Source organism: Heterodontus francisci, chromosome 2 (assembly GCF_036365525.1).
Source record: "Heterodontus francisci isolate sHetFra1 chromosome 2, sHetFra1.hap1, whole genome shotgun sequence".
Classification (NCBI taxonomy): Eukaryota; Metazoa; Chordata; class Chondrichthyes; order Heterodontiformes; family Heterodontidae; genus Heterodontus; species Heterodontus francisci.
In genome coordinates this window covers 194058808-194082672 of record NC_090372.1, presented here as the reverse complement: position 1 = coordinate 194082672, position 23865 = coordinate 194058808, and the positions used below count along the sequence as shown (strand labels likewise).

The following is a 23865-nucleotide window of genomic DNA, read 5'->3' as shown; positions in this document are numbered from 1 at the left end:
AGCAGACAAACAGGTAAATGAACTGTCAAGCTAGTGAAGCTAGAACACAGGACTACATGCATGCTAAACAGCAGAAGCAGCATGCTACAGAACCAAGTGATCCCACAACCAACGGATCAGATTAAAGCTCTGCATTTCTGCTACATCCAATCGTGAATGGTGGTGAACTATTGAATTGGACAATCAATGGGAGGTGACAGTTCCACAAGCATTCCTGTCATCAACAATGGGTGAGTCCAGTACATCAGTGCAAAAAACAAGCTTGAAACATTCACAATCATCTAAAACCAGAGTGGATAATCCAACTCGGCCTTCTCCTGAGGCTCTAACCATCACAGATGCCAGTTTTCAGCCAATTAGATTCACTCCACGTGATATCAAGAAACAGTTGAAGACATAGAAACATAGAAAATAGAAGCAGGAGTAGGCCATTCGGCCCTTTGGGCCTGCTCCACCATTCAAAAAAGATCATGGCTGATCGTCTAATTCAGCACCCTGTTCCCACTTTTCCCCATATCCCTTGATCCCTTTGGCATTAAGAAATATATCTATCTCCTTCTTGAATATATTTAATGACTTGGCCTCCACTACCTTCTGCAGTAGAGAATTTCACAGGTTCACCACCCTCTGAGTGAAGAAATTTCTCCTCATCTCAGTTCTAAATGCATACCCCGTATCCTGAGACTATGACCCCTGGTTCTGGGCTCCCCAGCCATCGGGAACATCCTCCCTGCATCTAGCCTGTCTAGTCTTGTCAGAATTTTATAGTTTTCTATGAGATCCTGTCTCATTCTTCTAAACCCTAAACATTGGACACTGCAAAAGCTATATATGGGCCCTGACAACGACCTGGTGCTAAAGACTAGTGCTCCAGAACTAGCCACACCTCTAGCCAAGCTGTTTGAGTACAGCTACAAAATGGGCATCTACCCAACAAAGTGGAAAATTGCCCAGGTATTTCCTATCCACAAATCCAATCCAGCCAATAACTGCCCCATCAGCTTAGTCTCGATCATCAACAAAGTGATGGAAGGTGTCATCAACAGTGCTATCAAGTGGCATACGCTCACTAATAGCCTGTTCACTAATGCTCAGCATGGATTCTGTCAGGACCTCATTAGAGCCATTCAAAAATGGTTAAAAAGAGCTAAATTCCACAGGTGAGATGAAAGAGACGTCAAGGCAACACATGACTAAGTGTTGCATTAAAGAGCTCTAGCCGAATTAAGTCAATAGGATCAGGTTGAAAACTCTCCACTGGCTGAAGTCATACAAGGTCACAAGGATGATGATTGTGATAGTTGGAGACCAATCATCTCAGCTCCAGGACGTTGCTGCATGAGTTCCTCAGCGTAACGTCCTAGGCTCAACTATCTTCAGTTGCTTCATCGGTAACCTTCCCTCCATCATAAGGTCAGAGGTGAGGATGTTCATGGATGGTTTTCAGTTGCATTTGCAATTCCTCAGAAAATGAAGCAGTCCATGCACGCAAGCAACAAGACCTGGACAACATTCAGGCTTGGGCTGATATCTCGAAAGTAATGTTTGCACCACACAAATGCCAGGCAATGACCACCTCCGACAAGACTATAACCATCTCTCCATGATATTAAATAGCATTACCATCACTGAATCCCTTACCAACAACCTTGGGGTCAGCATTGACCAAAAACTTAAGTGAACCAATCACAAAAGCAGGTCAGAGACTAGGTATTCTGCAGCAAGTGTCTCACCTCCCAGCTCCCCAAAGCCTTTCCACCACCTATAAGAGACAAGCCAGGAGTGTGATGGAATACACTCCTCTTGCCCAGATGAGTGCATCTCCAACAACACTCAAGTAGTCAATACCATTCAAGTCAAAGCAGCTTGCTTGATTGACATCGCATCCATCACCTTAAACATGCACTTCTTCCATCACCAGCACATGATTACTATGCGTTCCATTTACAAGATGTGCTGCAGCAATTCTGCAAGGCTTCTGAACAGCACTTCCTAAACCCCGCAACACCTTCCACCTTGGGCAAGCACAGCAGGTGTGTAGGAACAAACACGCAGTAAACCCTACATTTAGGCGGGGTGTCTTCTCTTGATGCACCTTTGCTGATGGCTGTGAAGGCCAATTCTTGAGTGGCAAGTTCTGCCACAAGTGCTACACGTGAAGCTGTCAAGTGACGCTGAGAGTTGTTTTTGACATTGATGCCTGTTGCCGAGTTGCTGTAGCAACTGGTTGTCGTGGTAGTGCACACCAGTCCACAGGATGTGTCTCCATTTCCCTCTTTTGCCAGCTAGTGACTCCCAGGTATGATATGTCATGCTTGAAGCGGAGTTTTGGGTGCCCCACTGGTCGTCTGGCCCGGACTACCTCACATGTCCGGTCCACTGAAACCACCTCCGTTTGATTAGTACTAACACTTGGGAGCTCTGCCTTTGAGAGGACTGCTGCATTTATGATTTTTGCCTGCCAGGATATAACCATAATACATTGTAGACAGCACAGATGGAAATTATCGAGTTCCTGTTAGCTGTAAGTTGCCCATGTTTCACAGCCATACAGCAAGGTGCTGAGAACACAGGCCTTATAAACCATTAGCATGGTGTTATCCCATGTGTGTTTCGCAAGTCAGCCAAAGGTGGTAGCTGCTTTCCCTATGCATATATAGTGTTCTGCTCCAAAGGACAGATTATCTGTCACCATAGAACCAGGTAGGAGAATTTGCTAACCCCTTCCAGTGGGGTGTTATTTAGGGTGAGCGGGGGCAGAGATGGAACACCTTGTCCCATGACCATGGTTTTCTTGATGCTTATAGTCAAGGATAACAAGTTACAGGCATGGAAGAGACAGCCCATGAGTCTTTGTAACCGAGTTTCCATGTGAACAACTAGCACAGCATCATCAGCGTAGAGTAATTCCCTGATCAGGATGCGATGTGCTTTTGTCTTTGTTTTCAGCCTTGATAGATTGTACAGCTTACCGTCTGACCTAATATACAAGTAAATTCCTTCCATCTGTGAATGGAAAGCAAAGATCAGGAGCATGGAGAAGATGCCAAACAGAGCGGGCTAAGACAACCTTGTTTCACTCCATCCTTCACTCTGAAACTGTCGGAAGTGGAGCCATCAAACTGAACAGTGCATGCTGTCATGGAAGAAGTGGATGAGACTGAGGAGCTTCAGTAGACATCCAATTTTCCCCAAAATTTTGTACAGCCCCTTTGTGCCGATGGTGTCGAATGCTTTAGCAAGTTCCCTACACTTCTCTTGAAGCTGGCATATCCACATTAGATCAGCCGGCATGGAATCCACACTGATTCCGGGTACACTTATAGAAGCTGATATGGATTTTCTTTAAAATAGTTTTTCTAAATTTTATTAAATATTTACCTACTGCAACCTTTATTACACATATACTAAACATTTGTACATTATTCAGCTCTAATAATAAAAAGTAATTCATTTACCACAGGTTTTACAGCATCAGCAATGCAATTTTTTTAACTAAAGTTTTACATTATACAAAACATGATAAAATCACCATCTATTGGTTGTCACTACAATATGTTTTAGTGACATCTCCTGGTAGACACTTGCAAACCAGAACCAAAGTACAAAACTTCATTATTTTCAACATTCTAACAAATAGGAAAATAAGATTTTTTTTAAAAAGTACATTGACATGTTCTTTCAGCTTACACTTCGATTCATTTTAATTTGTACAGGTAACCAAATTCGATATATGACAATGCAATTTTACATTACATCAGAGGAGGTATGTGCAAATAGAAATATACTTCTACTAAACATGTTCAAAATTTTAAAAATTTGTCATGTTTTGCTGCTTGAATTCATTGACTTTCTTTTATGTTGACAGTGAAGATTGAAAAAAAAAGGACAGAATCATTGTCACATTCACCAGTTTACAAGTGTAACAGATCTTCCAGATGCTTGTTTGAAGATGTGTACAAGGCCCTGCAACACAGGAAAATCTATTACCATAATGTACTTTTCAAATTTCATTTCAGCTAAATTATATTTAGCACAGAAATCTAGAAGACATTAACACGGCACATTCTATTTTGGCTCACAGACTACCACAGAAAAGCTGTTCCATAACATTTGCTTGAAAAAGTAGTGTCATTTAAATTGCATTATATAACCAGTTCGTCTATACTGAGGTTATTACTGTATTAGGCTGTGAGTTTGCATTGTTAAAGGAAAAACTAGAGAACAATTATGCTTCCCGCCCTCAATCTATGCGAAGTGCTACATTCTTAGAGCGGAATTTTTAAAAAATCAATGACAAGCGCATTTTTAAAAAGATACTCAATCAGATGGTGATACATAAGACACGCTTTTACAGTTATTACTTTCAAAATTATTAAGCTAAGAATAGCATTCACAGGAACAGAAGACCATTCAGCCCCTGCAGCCTGTTTGCCAATCAATCATGTGCCTCAATTCCATTTACACTTCACCTTTACTCAACTAATATCTTAACAATCTTGACCTTGAACATTTCATTGACTTATAATCTAGTCTTTTGGGGAAGAAAGTTCCACCACTTTTAAGAATCTGCACTGCACCCACTTCCTGAGGTTTAGTGTCCAAAACTAAACGCAGTACTCCAGAGGGAGATCTGACCAAGGCTCTGTACAACATACATAGGAACATACGAATTAGGAGCAGGAGTAGGCCACTTGGCCCCTTGACCCAGCTCCGCCATTCAATAAGATTATGGCTGATCTGGCTGCAACCATGATTCCACATTCCTGCCTACCCCCGATAACCTTTCACTCCCTTGCTTATCAAGAATTTATATACTTCTGCCGTAGAAATATTCAATTACTTTGATTCCACTGCCTTTTGAGGAAGAGTTCCAAAGACTCACGACCCTGAGAAAAAATTTCTCCTCATCTCTGTCTTAAATGGGCGACCCCTTATTTTTAAATAGTGACCCCTAGTTCTAGATTCTCCCACAAGGGGAAACATCATTTCCACACCCACTCTGTCAAGACCTCTCAGAATCCTATGTTTCAATCAAGGCGCCTCTTACTCTTCTAAATTCCAGCAGGTACAAGCCTAGCCTGTCCAACCTTTCTGCATAAGACAACCCACCATTCCAGGTATTAGTCTAGTAAACCTTCTCTGAAATGCTTCCAGGCATTTACACCCTTCCTTAAATAAAGGAGACCAATACTGTACAGTACTCCAGATGTGGTCTCATCAATGCCCTGTATAACTGAAGCATAACTTCCCTGCTTTTGTCTTCAATTCCCCTCGCTATATATAACATTCTATCAGCTTTCCCAATTACTTGCTAAACCTGCATACTAACCTTTTGCGATTCATGCACTAGAACACCCAGATCCCTCTGCATCTCAGAGCTCTGCAATCTTTCACCATTGAGATAATATGCTTCTCTATTCTTGCTGTCAAAATGGGCAATTTCCCACTTTATACTCCATTTGCCAGATCTTTGCCCACTCACTTAACCTATCTATATCCCTTTGCAGCCTCCTTATGTCCTCTTCACAACTTGCTTTCCTATCTATCTTTGTGTCATCAGCAAATTTAGCAACCATACCTTCGGTGCTTTCATCCACATCATTTATATAAACTGTAAAAAGTTCAGGCCCCAGCACTGATCCTTGTGGCACACCACTCGTTACATCTTGCCAACCAGAAAATACCCAATTATGTCTACTCTGTGTTCCCTGTTAGCTAGCCAATCTTCTATCCATGCCAATATGTTACCGCCTAAACTATGAGCTTGTCTTTTCCGCAAGAACCTTTGATGTGGCACCTTATCAAATGCCTTCTGAAAACATAGAAAATAGGAGCAGGAGTAGGCCATTCGGCCCTTTGGGCCTGCTCCACCATTCAAAAAAGATCATGGCTGATTGTCTAATTCAGTACCTTGTTCCCACTTTCTCCCCATATTCCTTGATCCTTTTGGCATTAAGAAATATATTTATCGCCTTCTTGAATATATTTAATGACTTGGCCTCCACTGCCTTCTGCAGTAGAAAATTTCACAGGTTCACCACCCTCTGAGTGAAGAAATTTCTCCTCATCTCAGTTCTAAATGGCATACCCCATATCCTGAGACTGTGACCCCTGATTCTGGACTCCCTAGCCGTTGGGAACATCCTCCTTGCATCTAGCCTGTCTCGTCCTGTTAGAATTTTATATGTTTCTATGAGATTCCCTCTCATTCTTCTAAGCTCTAGTGAATATAGGCCTAGTCAACCCAATCTCTCCTCATACGTCAATCCTGCCATCCCAGGAATCAGCCTAGTAAATCTTCTTTGTACTCCCTCCAAGGCAAGAACATCCTTCCTCAGGCAAGGAGAGCAAAACTGCACACAGTACCCCAGATATGGTCTCACCAAGGCCCTGTATAACTGCAGTAAGACATCCTTGCTCCTGTACTCAAATCCTCTTGCAATGAAGGCCAACATACCATTCGCCTTCCTAATTGCTTGCTGCACCTGAATGCTTGCTTTCAGCGACTGGTGGACAAGGACACCTAGGTCTCGTTGCACCTCCCCCCTTTCTCAATCTATCACCATTCAGATAATAACCTGCCTTCCTGTTTCTACAACCAAAGTGGATAACCTCACATTTCTCCACGTTACACTGTAGCTGCCATGCATTGGCCCACTCACCCAACTTGTCCAAATCACATTAGAGCCTCTTAGCATCCTCCTCACAGCTCACATTCCCCCCCAGCTTTGTGTCGTCTGCAAACTTGGAAATGTTACATTTAGTTCCCTCATGCAAGTCATTAATATATATTGTGAATAGCTGGGGCCCAAGCACCGATCCCTGCGGTACCCCACTAGTCACTGCCTGCCACCCAGAAAAAGACCCGTTTATTCCTACTCTGTTTCCTGTCTGTCAACCAATTCTCAATCCACGCCAGTATATTAACCCCAATAGAATGTGCTTTAATTTTGCACACTAACCTCTTATGTGGGACCTTATCAAAAGCCTTCTGAAAATCCAAATACACCACATCCACTGGTTCTCCCTTATCTATTCTACTAGTTACATCCTCAAAAAAACCCCAGTAGATTTGTTGAGCATGACTTCCCTTTCATAAACGGGCGGCACAGTGGCGCAGTGGTTAGCACTGCAGCCTCACAGCTTCAGGGACCCGGGTTCGATTCTGGGCACTGCCTGTGTGGAGTTTGCAAGTTCTCCCTGTGTCTGCGTGGGTTTTCTCCGGGTGCTCCGGTTTCCTCCCACAAGCCAAAAGACTTGCAGGTTGGTAGGTAAATTGGCCATTATAAATTGTCACTAGTATAGGTAGGTGGTAGGGAAATATAGGGACAGATGGGGATGTTTGGAAGGGATATGGGATTAGTGTAGGATTAGTATAAATGGGTGGTTGCTGGTCGGCACAGACTCGGTGGGCCGAAGGGCCTGTTTCAGTGCTGTATCTCTAATCTAATAATCTAAACCCATGCTAACTTTGCCCAATCCTGTTTATGCTTTCTAGGTGTTCTGCTATCACATCCTTTATAATAGACTCTAGCATTTTCCCCACTACTGATGTAAGGCTAACTGGTCTGTAGTTCCCTGTTTTTTCTCTCCCTCCTTTTTTAAATAAATAGTGAGGTTACATTTGCCACTCTCCAATCTGTAGGAACTGCTCCAGTGTCTATAGAATTTCGGAAGATGACCACCAATGCATCTGCTATTTCCAAGGCCACTTCCTTTAGTACTCTGGGATGCAGATCATCAGGCCCTGGGAATTTGTCAGCCTTTAACCCCATTAATTTCACTATTTTTCCCTGTTTTTACTAATACTGATTTCCTTCAGTTCCTCCCTCTCATTAGACCTTTGGTTCCTTAACATTTCTGGGAGGTTATTTGTTTCCTCCTTTGAGAAGACAGAACCAAAGAATGTGCTTAATTGTTTTGCCATGTTTTTCTTCCCCATTATAATTTCCCCCATTTCTGACTGTAAGTGACCTACATTTATCTTCACTAATCTTTTTCTCTTCACATATTTATGAAAGCTTTTAGTCAGTTTTTATGTTCCCCGCAAGTTTACTCTCATACTCTATTTTCCCCCGCTTAATCAACCTCTTTGTCCTCCTTTGCTGAATTCTAAACTGCTCCCAATCCTCAGACTTGCTGCTTTTTCTGGCAATTTTATATGCCTTCTCTTTGGGTCTAATACTATCCCTAATTTCTTTTGTAAGCCACGGTTGGGCCACCTTTCCAGTTTTACTTTTGTGCCAGACAGGAATGAATAATGGTTATAATTCATGCACACGTTCTTTAAATATTATCCATTGCCTTTCCACTGTCAACCCTTATAGTAAAGTTCCCCAATCTACCATAGCCAACTCGTGCCTCATACCTTCGTAGAAGGGTACGTGGTGGCGTAGTGGTATTATCACTGGACTAGTAACCCAGAGACCTAGGGTATTTCTCTGGGGACATGGGTTTGAATCCCACCACAGCAGAAGGGGGAATTTGAATGTAATAAATAAATCTGGAATTAAAAGCTAGTCTAATGATGGCCATGAAACTATTGTCGATTGTTGTAAAAACCCATCTGGTTCACTAAAATCTGCTGTCCTTACCTGCTCTGAACTACATGTGACTCCTAACCCACAGCAATGTGGTTAACTCTTACATGCCCTCTGAAATGGCCTAGCAAGCCAGTCAGTTGTACCTAACCGCTACGAAGTCAATGAAAAGGAATGAAACCGGATGGACCACCCGGCATCGGCCGAGGCAACGGAAACGACAACAGCCTGTCGACCCTGCAAAGTCCTCCTTACTAACATCTGGGGACTTGTGCCAAAGTTGGGAGAGCTGTCCCACACACTAGGCAAGCAACAGCCTGACATAGTCATACTCACAGAATCATACCTTACAGACAATGTCCCACACACTGCTATCACCATCCCCGGGTATGTCCTGTCCCACCGGCATGACAGACCCAGCAGAGGTGGTGGCACAGTGGTATACAGTAGGGAGGGAGTTGCCCTGGGAGTCCTCAACATCAACTCCGGACCCCATGGACATCAATGTCCATCACCAAGAGTGGCTCGGTAGCACCACTAATGACTGAGCTGGCCGAGTCCTGAAGGACATAGACTGGGTCTGCAGCAGGTGGTGGAATAACCAACACGAGGGAAAAACATACTTGACCTCATCCTCAACAATCTGCCTGCCGCAGATGCTTCTGTCCATGACAGTATTGGTAGGAGTGACCACCACACAATCCTTGTGGAGACGAAATCCCCCCTTCACATTGAGGATACCGTCCATCGTGTTGTGTGGCACTATCACCGTGCTAAATAGATTTCGAACAGCTCTAGCAATGCAAAACTGGGCATCCATGAGGCGCTGTGGGCCATCAGCAGCAGCAGAATTGTACTCAACCACAACCTGTAACCTCATGGCCCGGCAGATCCCCCACTCTACCAATACTATCAAGCCAGGAGACCAACCCTGGCTCAATGAAGAGTGCAGGAGGGCATGCCAGGAGCAGCACCAGGCATACCTCAAAATGAGGTGTCAACCTGGTGAAGCTACAACCCAGGACTACTTGCATGCCAAACTGCATAAGCAGCATGTGATAGACAGAGCTAAGCGATCCTATAACCAACGGATCAGATCTAAGCTCTGCAGTCCTGCCACATCCAGCCGTGAATGGTGGTGGACAATTAAACAACTAATTGGAGGAGGTGGCTCCACAAATATCCCCATCCTCAATGATGGGGGAGCCCAGCACATCAGTGCGAAAGATAAGGCTGAAGCATTTGCAACAATCTTCAGCCACAAGTGCCAAGTTGATAATCCATCCCGGCCTCCTCCTGAAATCCCCAGCATCACAGATGCCAGACATCAGCCAATTCAATTCACTCCACGCGATATCAAGAAATGACTGAAGGCACTGGATACTGCAAAAACTATGGGCCCTGACAATATTCCGGCAATAGTATTGAAGACCTGTGCTCCAGAACTTGCTGCACCTCTAGCCAAGCTGTTCCAGTACAGCGACAACACTGGCATCTACCCTGCAATGTGGAAAATTGCCCAGGTATGTCCTGTACACAAAAGGCAGGACAAGTCCAACCCGGCCAATTACCACCTCATCAGCCTACTCTCAATCATCAGTAAAGTGATGGAAGGTGTCATCAACAGTGCCATCAAGCGGCATTTGCTGAGCAATAAACTGCTCAGTGACGCTCATTTTGGGTTCTGCCACGGCCACTCAGCTCCTGACCTCATTACAGCCTTGGTTCAAACATGGACAAAAGAGATGAACTCGAGGTGAGGTGGGAGTGACTGCCCTTGACATCAAGGCAGCATTTGACCGAATATGGCATCAAGGAGCCCTGGCAAAACTGGAGTCAGTGGGAAAACCCTCCGCTGGCTGGAGTCATACCTAGCGCAAAGGAAGATGGTTGTGGTTGTTGGAGGTCAATCATCTGAGCTCCAGGACATCACTGCAGAGCTCCTCAGAGTAGTGTCCTAGGACCAACCATCTTCAGTTACTTCATCAATTACCTTCCTTCAATCATAAAGTCAGAAGTGGGGATGTTCGCTGATGATTGCACAATGTTCAGCACCATTCGTGACTCTTCAGATACTGAAGCAGTCCGTGTAGAAATGCAGCAAGACCTGGACAATATCCAGGCTTGGGCTGATAAGTGGCAAGTAACATTCGCGCCACACAAGCGCCAGGCAATAACCATCTCCAACAAGAGAGAATCTAACCATCTCCCCTTGACAATCAATCAACGGCATTACCATCGCTGAATCCCCCACTATCAACATCCTAGGGGCTACCGTTGACCAGAAACTGAACTGGAGTAGCCATATAAATACCGTGGCTACAAGAGCAGGTCAGAGGCTAGAAATCCTGAGGCGAGTAACTCACCTCCTGAACCCCAAAGCCTGTCCACCATCTACAAGGCACAAGTCAGGAGTGCGATGGAATACTCTCCACGTGCCTGGATGGGTGCAGCTCCAACAACACTCAAGAAGCTCAACACCATCCAGGACAAAGCAGCCCGCTTGATTGGCACCCCATCTACAAATATTCACTCCCTCCACCACTGTCGCACAGTGGCAGCAGTGTGTACCATCTACAAGATGCACTGCAGCAATGCACCAAGGCTCCTTAGACAGCACCTTCCAAACCCACGACCACTAGCAACTAGAAGGACAAGGGCAGCAAATACATGGGAACACCACCACCTGCAAGTTCCCCTCCAAGTCACACACCATCCTGACCATGAACTATATCACCATTCCTTCACTGTCGCTGGGTCAAAATCCTGGAACTCCCTTCCTAACAGCACTGTGGGTATACCTACCCCAAATGGACTGCAGCGGTTCAAGAAGGCAACTCACCACCACCTCCTCAAGGGCAATTAGGGATCGGCAATAAATGCTGGACTGGCCAGCGATTGCCCATCCCATGAATGAACAAATAAAAAGTTTCCTTTATTTAGATTCAGGACCCTAGTTTCGGATTCAACTACTTCAATCTCCATCTTAATAAAGAATTCTATCATGTTATGGTCGCTCCTCCCCAAGGGACCCCGCACAACAAGATTGTTAATTAATCCTTTCTCATTGCACAATACCCAGTCTAGGATAGCCTGTTCTCTAGTTGGTTCCTCAATGTATTGGTCTAAAAAACCATCAGATACACACTCCAGGAAATCCTCCTCCACAGTATTATTGCTAATTTGGTTTGATCAATCTATATGTAGATGAAAGTCACCCATGTTGTACCCTTATTGCATGCATCTCTAATTTCCTGTTTAATGCCGTTCCTTACATCCCCACTACTGTTTGGGGGCCTATAGACAACCGCCACCAACATTTCCTGCTCCTTGGTGTTTCTTAGCTTCACCCACACAGATTCCACATCATGATTTTCTGAGCCAATATCCTTCCTCACAATTGCATTGCTTTCCTCCTTTACTAACAACGCTACCCCTCCTCCTTTCCCTTTTTGCCTGTCCTTCCTAAATATTGAATACCCCTGGATGTTCAGTTCCCATCCTTGGTCACCTTGTACCCATGTGTCTATAATCGCTACTATATCATAACCATTTATATCTATTTGTGTTTATTCATCTACTCATTGCGAATGCTCCACGCATTAAGACTTGTCTTTTTAACATTAATAGTCACCTTAGCTTTATTTTGCACTACGGTCGCATTTGTTTCTCGCCCTTGTTTTCTCTGTCTTCCACTTTTGCTTCTTACCTTACTGTCTTTCATTTCTATCCTCTTTTCCCTCTCCTCTGTCTCCCTGCTCAGATTCCCATCTCCCTGCCATTCTAGTTTAAATCCTCCCCAACATCACTAGCAAACACCTCCCCCGCCACCGAGGAAATTGGTCCCACTCCTGCCCAAATGCAACCCTGCTTGTACTGGTCCCATCTTCCCCAGAACCGGTCCCAATGTCCCAGGAATATGAATCCTTCCCCCCCTACACCATTTCTCCAACCACGTATTCATCTGATATATCCCGCTATTTCTGCTCTCATTAGCACATAGCACTGGTAGTAATCCAGAGATTACTACCTTTGAGGTCCTAATTTTTAATTTTCGTCCTAACTCCCTATATTCAGCTTGTAGGACCTCATCCCTTCTTTTACCTATGTTGTTGGTACCGATATGTACCACAACAATTGGCTGCTTGCGCTCCCCCTTCAGAATGTCCTGCAGCCACTCAGAGACATCCTTGACCCTGGCACCAGGGAGGCAACATACCATCCTGGAGTGTCTTTTGCAGCTGCAGTAACACCTGCCTGTTCCTCTTATGATTGAATCCCCTGTCACTATAGCCCTGCCACTCTTCTTCCTCCCCTCCTGTACCACAGAGCAAAGTATGGTGCCATGAATTTGGTTCTTGCTGCTTTCCCGAGCCATCTCCCACAACAATATCCAAAGCAGTATATCTGTTAGAGAGGGGGATGGCCACAGGGAACTCCTGCACTACCTGCCTTCCTCTACTCTGCCTGGTGGTCACCCATTCCTTTTCTGCTTTTGCTGCATTTGCCCGTGGTGTGACCACCTCGCTAAACGTGCTATCCATGATGATCTCAGCATCGCAGATGTTCCACAGTGAATCCACCCGGAGCTCCAGCACCGGATTGCGGGTAGCCAGTAGCTGCAGATGGATACACTTCCTGCACACATGGTCACAAGGGACACTGGAAGCCTCCCTGATTTCCCACATAGGGCAGGAGCAGCATATCATGGGTGCGAGCTCGCCTGCCATGACTTACCTTTAAATTACTTAGTTACTCCCTTTAATTAAAAAATACTAATTAAGCTAGGGGCCTTGTTCTACTCCAAACACTACCCACTACAATCTAAAGTCCTTAACAAATTACACTAATTTAAAAAAAAACACTTTAGTAGTACTAACCTCATCACTTATACGGTAGGTTTTGGGGTCTTTTCCAAAAAAAGGAACTTTCCCCTTTTTTTTTAAAGCTATTTATAGGCACTAACAGCTGTTACTTACCCAACCAATCACCTTACAAATTTTCCGTGATTTCACTCTAAGTCATTTTTCCTCTTTGGAATCTCAGTGCACACCGGCAAAGAGAGGAGGAGAGAGCGAGGAGGAGCGAGAGAGCCTGCTGCCGCTGCGGATCCACCTCCTCCCAGGTCCACCTGCCGCCACTCCAGTCCTCAGGTAAGTAAGGGCCTCGAGCCCCACACTCTCTTTTTCAGGTCCCGCTCCGGATCAGCCTCCTCCCAGGTCCGCCTGCCACCACTCCAGTCCTCAGGTAAGTAAGGGCCTGGAGCCCTGCACTCTCTTTTTTAGGTCCCGCTCCGGATCCGCCTCTTCCCAGGTCCACCTGCTGCCACTCCGGTCCTCAGGTAAGGAAGAAAATCGAAGTACAGTAATCCACCAGTTCCCCTTTATCCACAGCACATTACTTCTTCAAAGGACTCCAATAAATCGGTTAGACATGATTTCCCTTTCACGAAACCATGTTGACTCTGCCTGATCACCTTGAATTTTTCTAAGTGCCCTGCTATAACGTCTTTAATAATAGCTTCTAACATTTTCTGCATAACAGGTGTTAAGCTAACTGGCCTAAAGGTTCCTGCTTTCTGTCTTTTTGAATAAAGGAGTTACATTGGCTATTTTCGAATCTAATGAAACCTTCCCCCAATCTAGGGAATTTTGGAAAATTAAAACTAATGCATCAACTATCTCACTCGCCACTTCTTTTAAGGCCCTAGGATGATGAAGTCTATCAGGACCTCGGGACTTGTCAGCCTGCAGCTCCAACAATTTGTTCAGCAGCACTTCACTGGTGATAGCAATTTTCTTGAGTTCCTCCCTCCCTTCCATTTCATGATTTACAGCTATTTCTGGGATGTTACCTGTATCCTCTATAGTGAAAGCTGATGCAAAATACTTGTTCAATTCATCTATCTCCTTACTTTCCCTTATTAATTCACCAGACTCGCTTTCCATAGGACCAACGTTCACTTTGTTAACTTTAAAAAATATATATCTATAAAAACTCTTACTATGTTTTTATATTTCTATCAAGATTTCCCTCGTACTCTAATATTTTCCCCCTGATCAATCTTTTAGTCATTCTTTGCTGTTTTTTATATTCCATCCAATCTTCTGTGGAGAGGAAGTAAAGAGAGTTTTAAATTGAATAGTGGGGGCAGGGGATCAAATTTGGAAAGATAAGGTAAATCAAGGAGTGGAGAGAAGGCGAGAGAGAAAGGTATTAATATGGGAAATGATAAACAGACCGTGACAGGAAGGGACAGCGAGTACAAATCTAAGAGTAAATCAGTAGATAAGGCTAGAAGTTACAAAAATAATAAAAAAGGACAAAACTAAAGGCTCTGTATCTGAATACATGAAACAAAACAGATGAACTGAGAGCATAAATAAGTATGATCTGATAGCCAGTACAGAGACATGGCTGCAGGATAGTTTGGGAGCTGAATATTGAAGGGTACAAGACATTTAGGAAGGACAGGAAGCTAGGAAAAGATGGAGGGGTAGCTCTGTTAATTAATGATGGTATTAGCGCAATTTAGAGGGATGACCCAAGTTCAGGAAACCAGGATGTAGAAGCAGTTTCGGTAGAGATGAGAAATCATAAAGGCAAGAAGTCACTTGTGGGAGTGGTGTACAACCACCTAATATTAATCACACTGTAGTACGGGATATAAAGGAAGAAATAATGGCAGCTTGTTAGAAAGGTACAACAATAATCATGGGGGATTTTAACCTACATATAGACTGGAAAAATCAGATGGACAGAGGTAGCCTAGATGAGGAGTACATAGAATATTTTCGGGATAAGTTCTTGGAACAGTACGCTCTGGAGCCAACCAGAGAGCAGGCTATATTACACCTGTATTGTGCAACGAGATAGGATTAATTAATGACCTCATTGTTAAAGCGCCCTTAGGTAGCAGCAATCATTAAATGCTTGAATTTTACATTCAGTTTGCAGGAGAGAAGAGTGGGTCAAAGACTAGTATTTTAAACTTAAATAAGGGCAATTATGAGGGCATGAAAGCAGAGTTGGCTAAAGTGAACTGGCAAATTAGGTTAAGGGATCGGTCAACAGAGATGAAGTGGCAGACATTTAAGGGGATATTTCAAAATACATAGAACAGATACATTTCAACGAGAAAGAAAAATTCCAATTGTGGGACCGGCCATCTATGGTTAACTAAAACAGTTAAAGATAGTATCAAACTTAAAGAAAAAGCATAAAATTGCACCATATTGCAGTTCATCTGTTTTGTTTCGAATGCTATGTGCATTCAGATACAGAGGGCTGAATTTTACCAGCCCCTCGATGGCCTGGGTCGTGGCACGGGGGCCCGTAAAATACTTGCGGGAGCAGCCTGCCACGAGTGACCACCACACAGTCCTTGTGGAGACCTTCACATTGAGGATAACCTCCATCATGTTGTGTGGCACTACCACCGTGCTAAATGGGATAGATTTCAAACAGATCTAGCAATGCAAAACTGGGCATCCATGAGGTGCTGTGGGCCAACAGCAGTAGCAGAACTGTACTCAACCACAGTCTGTAACCTCATGGCCTGGCATATCCACCACTCTACCATTACCAACAAGCCAGGAGACCAACCCTGGTTCAATGAAGAGTGCAGGAGGGCATGCCAGGAGCAGCACAATGCATACTTAAAAATGAGGTGAAGCTACAACACAGGACTACTTATGTGCCAAACTTTGTAAACAGCATGCGATAGACTGAGCTAAGCGATCCCATAACCAATAGATCAGATCTAAGCTCTGCAGTTCTGCCACATCCGTGAGTGGTGGTGGACAACTAAACAACTAACTGGAGGAGGTGGCTCCACAAATATCCCCATCCTCAATGATGGGGGAGCCCAGCACATCAGTGCGGAAGATAAGGCTGAAGCATTTGCAACAATCTTCAGCCAGGAGTGCCAAGCTGATGATCCATCTCGGCCTCCTCCTGAAGTCCCCAGCATCACAGATGCCAGACTTCAGCCAATTCGAATCACTCTGCGTGATATCAAGAAACGACTGAAGGCACTGGATACTGCAAAGGCAATGGGCCCTGACAATATTCCAGAAATTGTACCGAAGACCTGTGCTCCAAACTTGCTGCGCCCCAAGCCAAGTTGTTCGAGTACAGTTACAACACTGACATCTATCCGGCAATGAGGAAAATTGCTCAGGTACGTCCTGTACACAAAAAGCAGGAAAAGTTGGCCAATAACCGTCCCATCAGTCTACTCTCAATCATCAGTAAAGTGATGGAAGGTGTCATTAACAGTGTCATCAAGCGGCACTTGTTTAGCAATAACCTGCTCAGTGATGCTCAGTTTGGGTTCTGCCCCGGCCACTCAGCTCCGGATCTCATTATAGCCTTGGTTCAAACATGGACAAAAGAGATGAACTCAAGAGGCGAGGTGACAGTAACTGCCCTTGACATCAAGGCAGCATTTGACTGAGTATGGCATTAAGGAACCCTAGCAAAACTGAAGTCAATGGAATCAGGGGGAAAATTCTCTCCTGGTTGGAGTCATACCTAGCACAAAGGAAGATGGTTGTGGTTGTTGGAGGTCAATCATCTGAGCTCCAGGACATCACTGCAGGAATTCCTCAGGGTAGTGTCCTAAGACCAACCATCTTCAGTTACTTCATCAATTACCTTCCTTCAGTCATAAGGTCAGAAGTGGGGATGTTCGCTGATGATTGCACAATGTTCAGCACCATTCGTGACTCCTCAGATACTGAAGCAGTCCGTGCAGAAATGCAGCAAGACCTGGACAATATCCAGGTTTGGGTTGATGAGTGGCACAAATGTTACTTGCCACCTAAGTGCCAGGCAATGACTATCAGCAACAAGAGAAAATCTAACCATCTCCCCTTGACATTCAATGGCATTACCATCACTGAATCCCCCACTATCAACACCCTGGGGGTTAACATTGACCAGAAACTGAACTGGAGTAGCCTAATAAATATCGTGGCAACAAGAGCAGGTCAGAGGCTAGGAATCCCTTGGTGAGTAACTCACCTCCTGACCCCCAAAGCCTGTCCACCATCTACAAGGCACAAGTCACGAGTGTGGTGGAATAATCTCCACTTGCCTGGATGGGTGCAGCTCCAACAACACTCAAGAAGCTCAACACCATTCAGGACAAAGTAGCCCACTTGATTGGCACCCCATTCACAAACATTCACTCCCTCCACCACTGTCGCACAGTGGCTGCCATGTGTACCAGCTACAAGATGCACTGCAGCAACGTACCAAGGCTCCTTAGACAGCACCTTCCAAACACACGACCTCTACCAACTAGAAGGACAAGGGCAGCAGACACATGGGAACACCACCACCTGCATGTTCCCCTCCAAGTCACACCATCCTGACGTGGAACTATCTCGCCGTTCCTTCACTGTCGCTGGGTCAAAATCCTGGAACTCCCTTCCTAACAGCACCGTGGGCGTGCATACCTCACATGGACTGCAGTGGTTCAAGAAGGCAGCTCACCACCACCTTCTTGAGGGAAATTAGGGATGGGCATGAAATCACTTGGTCCCGGCACTGTCCCACGCTGCTTTTACTGCTGCTGGCCTCAGCCCGCGTGCCTATGGAACTCCGTACCGAGTTCCGAGGCGAGACACTGGTGGGGAGGGGGGAGGACTGAAAACTTCAGGGCAGGAGAGGTCGGGAAATGGTGAAAACCAGACTGAAGGGCTCGAAGCCCTTTAAAAACGGCACCTCTGTCGGCACGGTGGTGGCTGACGCCTTTGCTGGGGACACAGCGGCCGCCCCCTCTACGCCATCGGGGGCGGCCGCTCCACCCCCTCCATTTACATGGGGCACCGTGCAAAATGTAGCGGGGGCTCAGCGACGGTGCTTCCATGTCGGAAGGCCGGCGAGTTCAAACGGCACGCTAATAAAATTCAGCCCAGAGCCTTTAGTTGTGTCCTTTTATTATTTTTCTAACGTCTAGCCTTGACTGCCGACTTACTGTTAGATTTGTACTCTCTATCCCTTCCCATTACAGTCTGTTTATCTTTTTCCATATTAATACCTTTCTCTCTTGCCTTGTCTCTACTTTTTGATTTATCACATCTTGCCAAATTTGATCCCTTGACCCCACTATTTAGTTAAAACCCTTTCTACTTCCCTCGTTATGCAGCTGGCTGGAACAATGGTCCCAGCACAGTTCAGGTGCAGACCATCCCAGTATAGGTGCCAGTGCCCCACAAACTGGACCTCACTTCCACCACACCAGTCTTTGAATCACACATTCAATTCTCTAATCTTATTTGCCCTATGCCAATTTGCATGTGGTTCAGGTAATAATACTGAGATTATCTTTGAGGTTCTACTTCTTAATTTGGTGCCTAGCTCATCATACTGACTATGCAGAACCTCCTCCCTTGTCCTGCCTATGTCGTTGGTACCTACATGGACCACGACGAGTGGATCCTCCCCCTCCCACTGTATGATTATGATTATGATTAGAGATACAGCACTGAAACAGGCCCTTCGGCCCACCGAGTCTGTGCCGAACATCAACCACCCATTTATACTAATCCTACACTAATCCCATATTCCTACCAAACATCCCCACCTGTCCCTATATTTCCCTACCACCTACCTATACTAGTGACAATTTATAATGGCCAATTTACCTATCAACCTGCAAGTCTTTTGGCTTGTGGGAGGAAACCGGAGCACCGGGAGAAAACCCACGCAGACACAGGGAGAACTTGCAAACTCCACACAGGCAGTACCCGGAATCGAACCCGGGTCCCTGGAGCTGTGAGGCTGCGGTGCTAACCACTGCGCCGCCCTATGCTCGCACATACTCGACTGCTCTCGCCAGGAGCACCGAGTCACCTTGCCTAAAAGCTGTCCAGCTCCGCAGTTTCATCCTTCATCTTATCCCACCATGTGCCTGCCATAAACTTGATTTTTCATGCTTGTGCTTTTGAACAGATCTGTTCATTACTCTGTCAACATTCTCTCTGCACTAACGCTTTGTCTTTCAACACACCATTAGCACACTCCCTTTGCTCCATGACCTCCTTGATAGTTAATCTCTCCTGCCCTCTGCCCTACCACACTCCTTCCTTTTTGTTTCCCCCCGCCCCACCCCCCCCCCATACCCCCACTTCACTTGCTTAAGACCTATTACATTGCCAGCTCTGATGAAAGGTCACAGACCTGAAACATTAACTCTGCTTCTCTCTCCACAGATGCTGCCAGACTTGAATATTTCCAGCACTTTATTCTCTTCCCTATATAAGGAATCACCATATAAAAACAAGAAATGCTGGAACCACTCAGCAGGTCTGGCAGCATCTGTGGAAAGAGAAGCAGAGTTAACGTTTCGGGTCAGTGACCCTTCTTTGGAACTGACAAATATTAAAAATGTCACAGGTTATAAGCAAGTGAGGTGGGGGTGGGGCAAGAGATAACAAAGGAGAAGGTGTAGATTGGACAAGGCCACATAGCTGACCAAAAGGTCATGGAGCAGAGGCAAACAATATGTTAATGGTGTGTTGAAAGACAAAGCATTAGTACAGATAGGGTGTTAACGAACTGAGGATTGAGCAGCAACAAGTACAAACATGAAAAAAAACAGTGGGTAAGCAAACTGAACAAACTACAATGAAATGAAATAAACAAAAGAAAAAAAAAATAATTGTAAAAAATGTAAAAAAGAAAAAATAACTAAAAATAAAAGTAAAAAGGGGGGCCCCGTCATGCTCTGAAATTATTGAACTCAATGTTGAGTCCGGCAGGCTGCAGTGTGCCTAATCGGAAAATGAGATGCTGTTCCTCGAGCTTGCGTTGATGTTCAGTGGAACACTGCAGCAAGCCCAGGATAGAGATGTGAGCATGACAGCAGAGGGGAGTGTTGAAATGGCAAGCAACCGGAAGCTCAAGGTCCTGCTTGCGGACTGAGCGGAGGTGTTCCGCAAAGCGGTCACCCAGTCTGCGTTTGGTCTCCCCAATGTAGAGGAGACCACATTGTGAGCAGCGAATACAGTATACTACATTGAAAGAAGTACAAGTAAATCGCTGCTTCACCTGAAAGGAGTGTTTGGGGCCTGGGATAGTGAGGAGAGAGGAGGTAAATGGGCAGGTATTACACCTCCTGCGATTGCAGGTGAAGGTGTCATGGGATGGGGACGAGGTGGTGGGGGTAATGGAGGAGTGGACCAGGGTGTCGCGGAGGGAACGATCCCTTCAGAATGCTGACAGGGGAAGGGAGGGGAAGATGCGTTTGGTAGTGGCATCACGCTGGAGGTGGCGGAAATGGCGGAGGATGATCCTTTGGATATGGAGGCTGATGGGGTGGAAAGTGAGGACAAGGGGAACCCTGTCATGGTTCTGGGAGGGAGGGGAAGGGGTGAGGGTAGAGGTGCGGGAAATGGGCCGGACACGGTTGAGGGCCCGGTCAACAACAGTGGTGGGGAATCCTCGGTTGAGGAAAAAGGAGGTCATATCAGAAGCACCGTCATTGGAATCACCATGCTGCCCATTCTCCAAGGAGGAGGTCTTTCCTTCCAGCTGGAGGAAATCACGCTCCAGGTATGTTCCAAAATAAAAGATCAGTTACTTAGTAGGGTCATACTCATTCTTTCAGTACGAAACATATTCCATTCACCAATGGAGTTGAGCTGCTGATCAAATATTCTGGAGAGACCATGCGGTGGGCAATGTCCACTCACAATATTTTGATTGTCATTCAATAGCACCATGTGTCAGTGCCAATCAATAACATCCCTGCATATGTTAGAATTAATTTTCATCCAAAAGATAGTCTTTTTTAAAACATGATCTAAGTATAAACTCCTATAAGGCCTGAAGGGATGACTAAATGTATGGAGGATGTTGACATAATTACATAATATTTACAGCACAGAAATAGGCCAATCAGCCCAATAGGTCCATGCTGGTGGTTAAGCTCCACGTGAGCCTCCTCTCACCCTTCTTCATTTAACCCCAGCATATTCTTCATACCTCTAGGAAGAAAGCATATACCTGATAGATAATCATTCAGGTTCCTCTGCGGACTGCTAGAAAATATCACAGTAGAACCTAGGATTAAGCTAAGTGATGAAGTGAGCATAGAACATCCATGTGGTGAATCAAGATCAGCCTGTGTCTTGGACACATTACCTTAACTGAGGTAGTGTTACTACCTTGAACTTTTCTTGTTGAGAAACCCATTAAAACTGTATCAGTGTACAATACTCCTTACTTTATGCAAGCACAATGTAGATCACCCAAATCAAAAACCATCCCCCTCTTGATCTAAATTAAGCCATAAGATTGTCAGAGACAACAGCAGTGCAATAATCTCCAACACTAGATCCAACAGTATATATCCACCGAACAGAGGCCACAACAAAACTCCTCTGAGTGGAATCAAAAGCAGAAAATTAAAGTTCATCCTTTGATACACAAGCAAAATGTAAAATAAAACTTCCGTATGAATCAAATTAAATCTGCTGCGGAAAGTAAAGATGATCAACCCCTCAGCTCCAAGCTAGTGATCGACTAGCATGTAAGTTGCAGGAACTTCAAAAAGGTGCAAATTTAGTACACATCCAAATTAGACAATGTAATTGGCTTCTGTATACCACTTTATGTTCCTAGCACTATAATTCTTTTGAACTTGTTGAATGTTGCCTCTCCTATTTTCATTTAAAAAACCTTGTCTGCAAAGTTGAAAAACAATCACACGCCAATGGAATTCAGTTTAACAATGTCATCTTAATTTTAAATATATACTTTGTGTTATTCTAAATGATGTATAGAAATAGGGTAACTTACCACATTCCATTTGTTTTAATCAGTGTTGCTGTTACAAGAGACAGACAATTGGAGACTACCAACACTGAATATGCAGTAGCAATAAACAGACTACTCAATGACGTAGGAAAATTGCAGCTTCTTATCACTATCTATATATTCAGAGCTAGATTTTGTTATATGAAAGAAATAAATCAGTTCTCTAATGAAGATTCATAGGGTGAGGTAACTTGCCATCCATTTTAAATTAGAATGCATGCTATGCTTTCCCCGCATAATTGTACATGTGGTAGTTTTTCTAGAATCAAGGAAATGTTGACAATACTTTCTACATAAACCCACATTTCTTGCATTATTCAACATACCTTTCAAAGTTACTCAACTCCGGTATAATTCCATTATAATGCTGAAACTTCCTGTGAATGGCTACTGCGGTATCTTTGATTGCAGCTCTTTTCACTTTACCTGCACAAAATAAGTTGGATTTTAGAACCAAATGCTGGGGAACAGAGTAGCTGAATCTGTTTCCAAGTTTAAAAAAAAGCTGGTCAAGTCAGTTCAGTAATAAACCTGTTTTAATCCTGCAAATGAAGAGGGCATCAACTTAGAGAAGGAAAAACTAGGAGATGCTCTTTCAGTATAAATTACTCCCCTTTGTCATTTCAGAAACATATCTCCCAGTTCATGCAAAATCCAATTTCCACCCCTATGGAGGCTTGCCATTTGGGTCCACAATTGCATCTGAAATCATGAGAACATAGATTATGGGAGAGGTCCAAATAACAGATAGCTCAATTTTTTTTTAAACTAGCATTTCAAAAATTAGTTCAGACTCTAAATTACAGGCCCAGGCAGGAAACCAGAAATAAAAGTAGAATTGCTGGAAAAACTCAGTCCAGTCCCTATCTGCTGAGAGAACAGATCAGTTAACATTTCAGATTGAGACCATTCACCAGAACTGGAGAGGAAAGGTTAGTACTGACTAGGTACAATACAGTACTCAATTGTAGTAACTTTTCCTTGCTCAGATCTGATCCCAGGCCAACACTAAACATTGATTAAGTCACTGGCATTACTTTTGGAGCCACCTGTTCTCTTTCGAGGAGGTCTAAGAAGTGCAAAATACAAGTCTGCACAAGGGGAAATAAAAGTTAAAGAAGGAAGCTATTGAGATAAATACTGACGAGTGCTTTACAATTAAACTTTGCCTTTAATGGTCTATCATTTTACCACACTTTTAATTCAACATCTTTTATAGATGAAAATCTTGTACTGTCGTTATAATCGAGTATGATCGAGTTTCGGAGCCACGAGGTCATGCTGCAGCTGTACAAAACTCTGGTGAGACCGCACCTGGAGTATTGCGTGCAGTTCTGGTCACCGCATTATAGGAAGGATGTGGAAGCTTTGGAAAGGGTGCAGAGGAGATTTACTAGGATGTTGCCTGGTATGGAGGGAAGGTCTTACGAGGAAAGGCTGAGGGACTTGAGGTTGTTTTCGTTGGAGAGAAGGAGGAGGAGAGGTGACTTAA

General features: G+C 44.4%; 1 protein-coding gene across 5 annotated transcripts in view; it reads right to left on the bottom strand.

The window, feature by feature from the left end:
- Positions 1 to 3339: 3339 nt before the first annotated feature.
- Positions 3340 to 23865, bottom strand: part of ncapg2 (non-SMC condensin II complex, subunit G2) — a 159137-nt gene continuing 138611 nt past the window's right edge. For all 5 annotated transcript variants that reach the window (XM_068015001.1, XM_068014998.1, XM_068015002.1 and 2 more), the window contains exons 27-28: positions 22700 to 22799; positions 3340 to 3966 (exon numbers count right to left, since the gene is read on the bottom strand). In XM_068015001.1, coding sequence (XP_067871102.1) covers positions 3915 to 3966; positions 22700 to 22799 — 152 coding nt within the window. In that variant the 3' untranslated portion in view covers positions 3340 to 3914. The remainder of the gene's footprint in view (positions 3967 to 22699; positions 22800 to 23865) is intronic.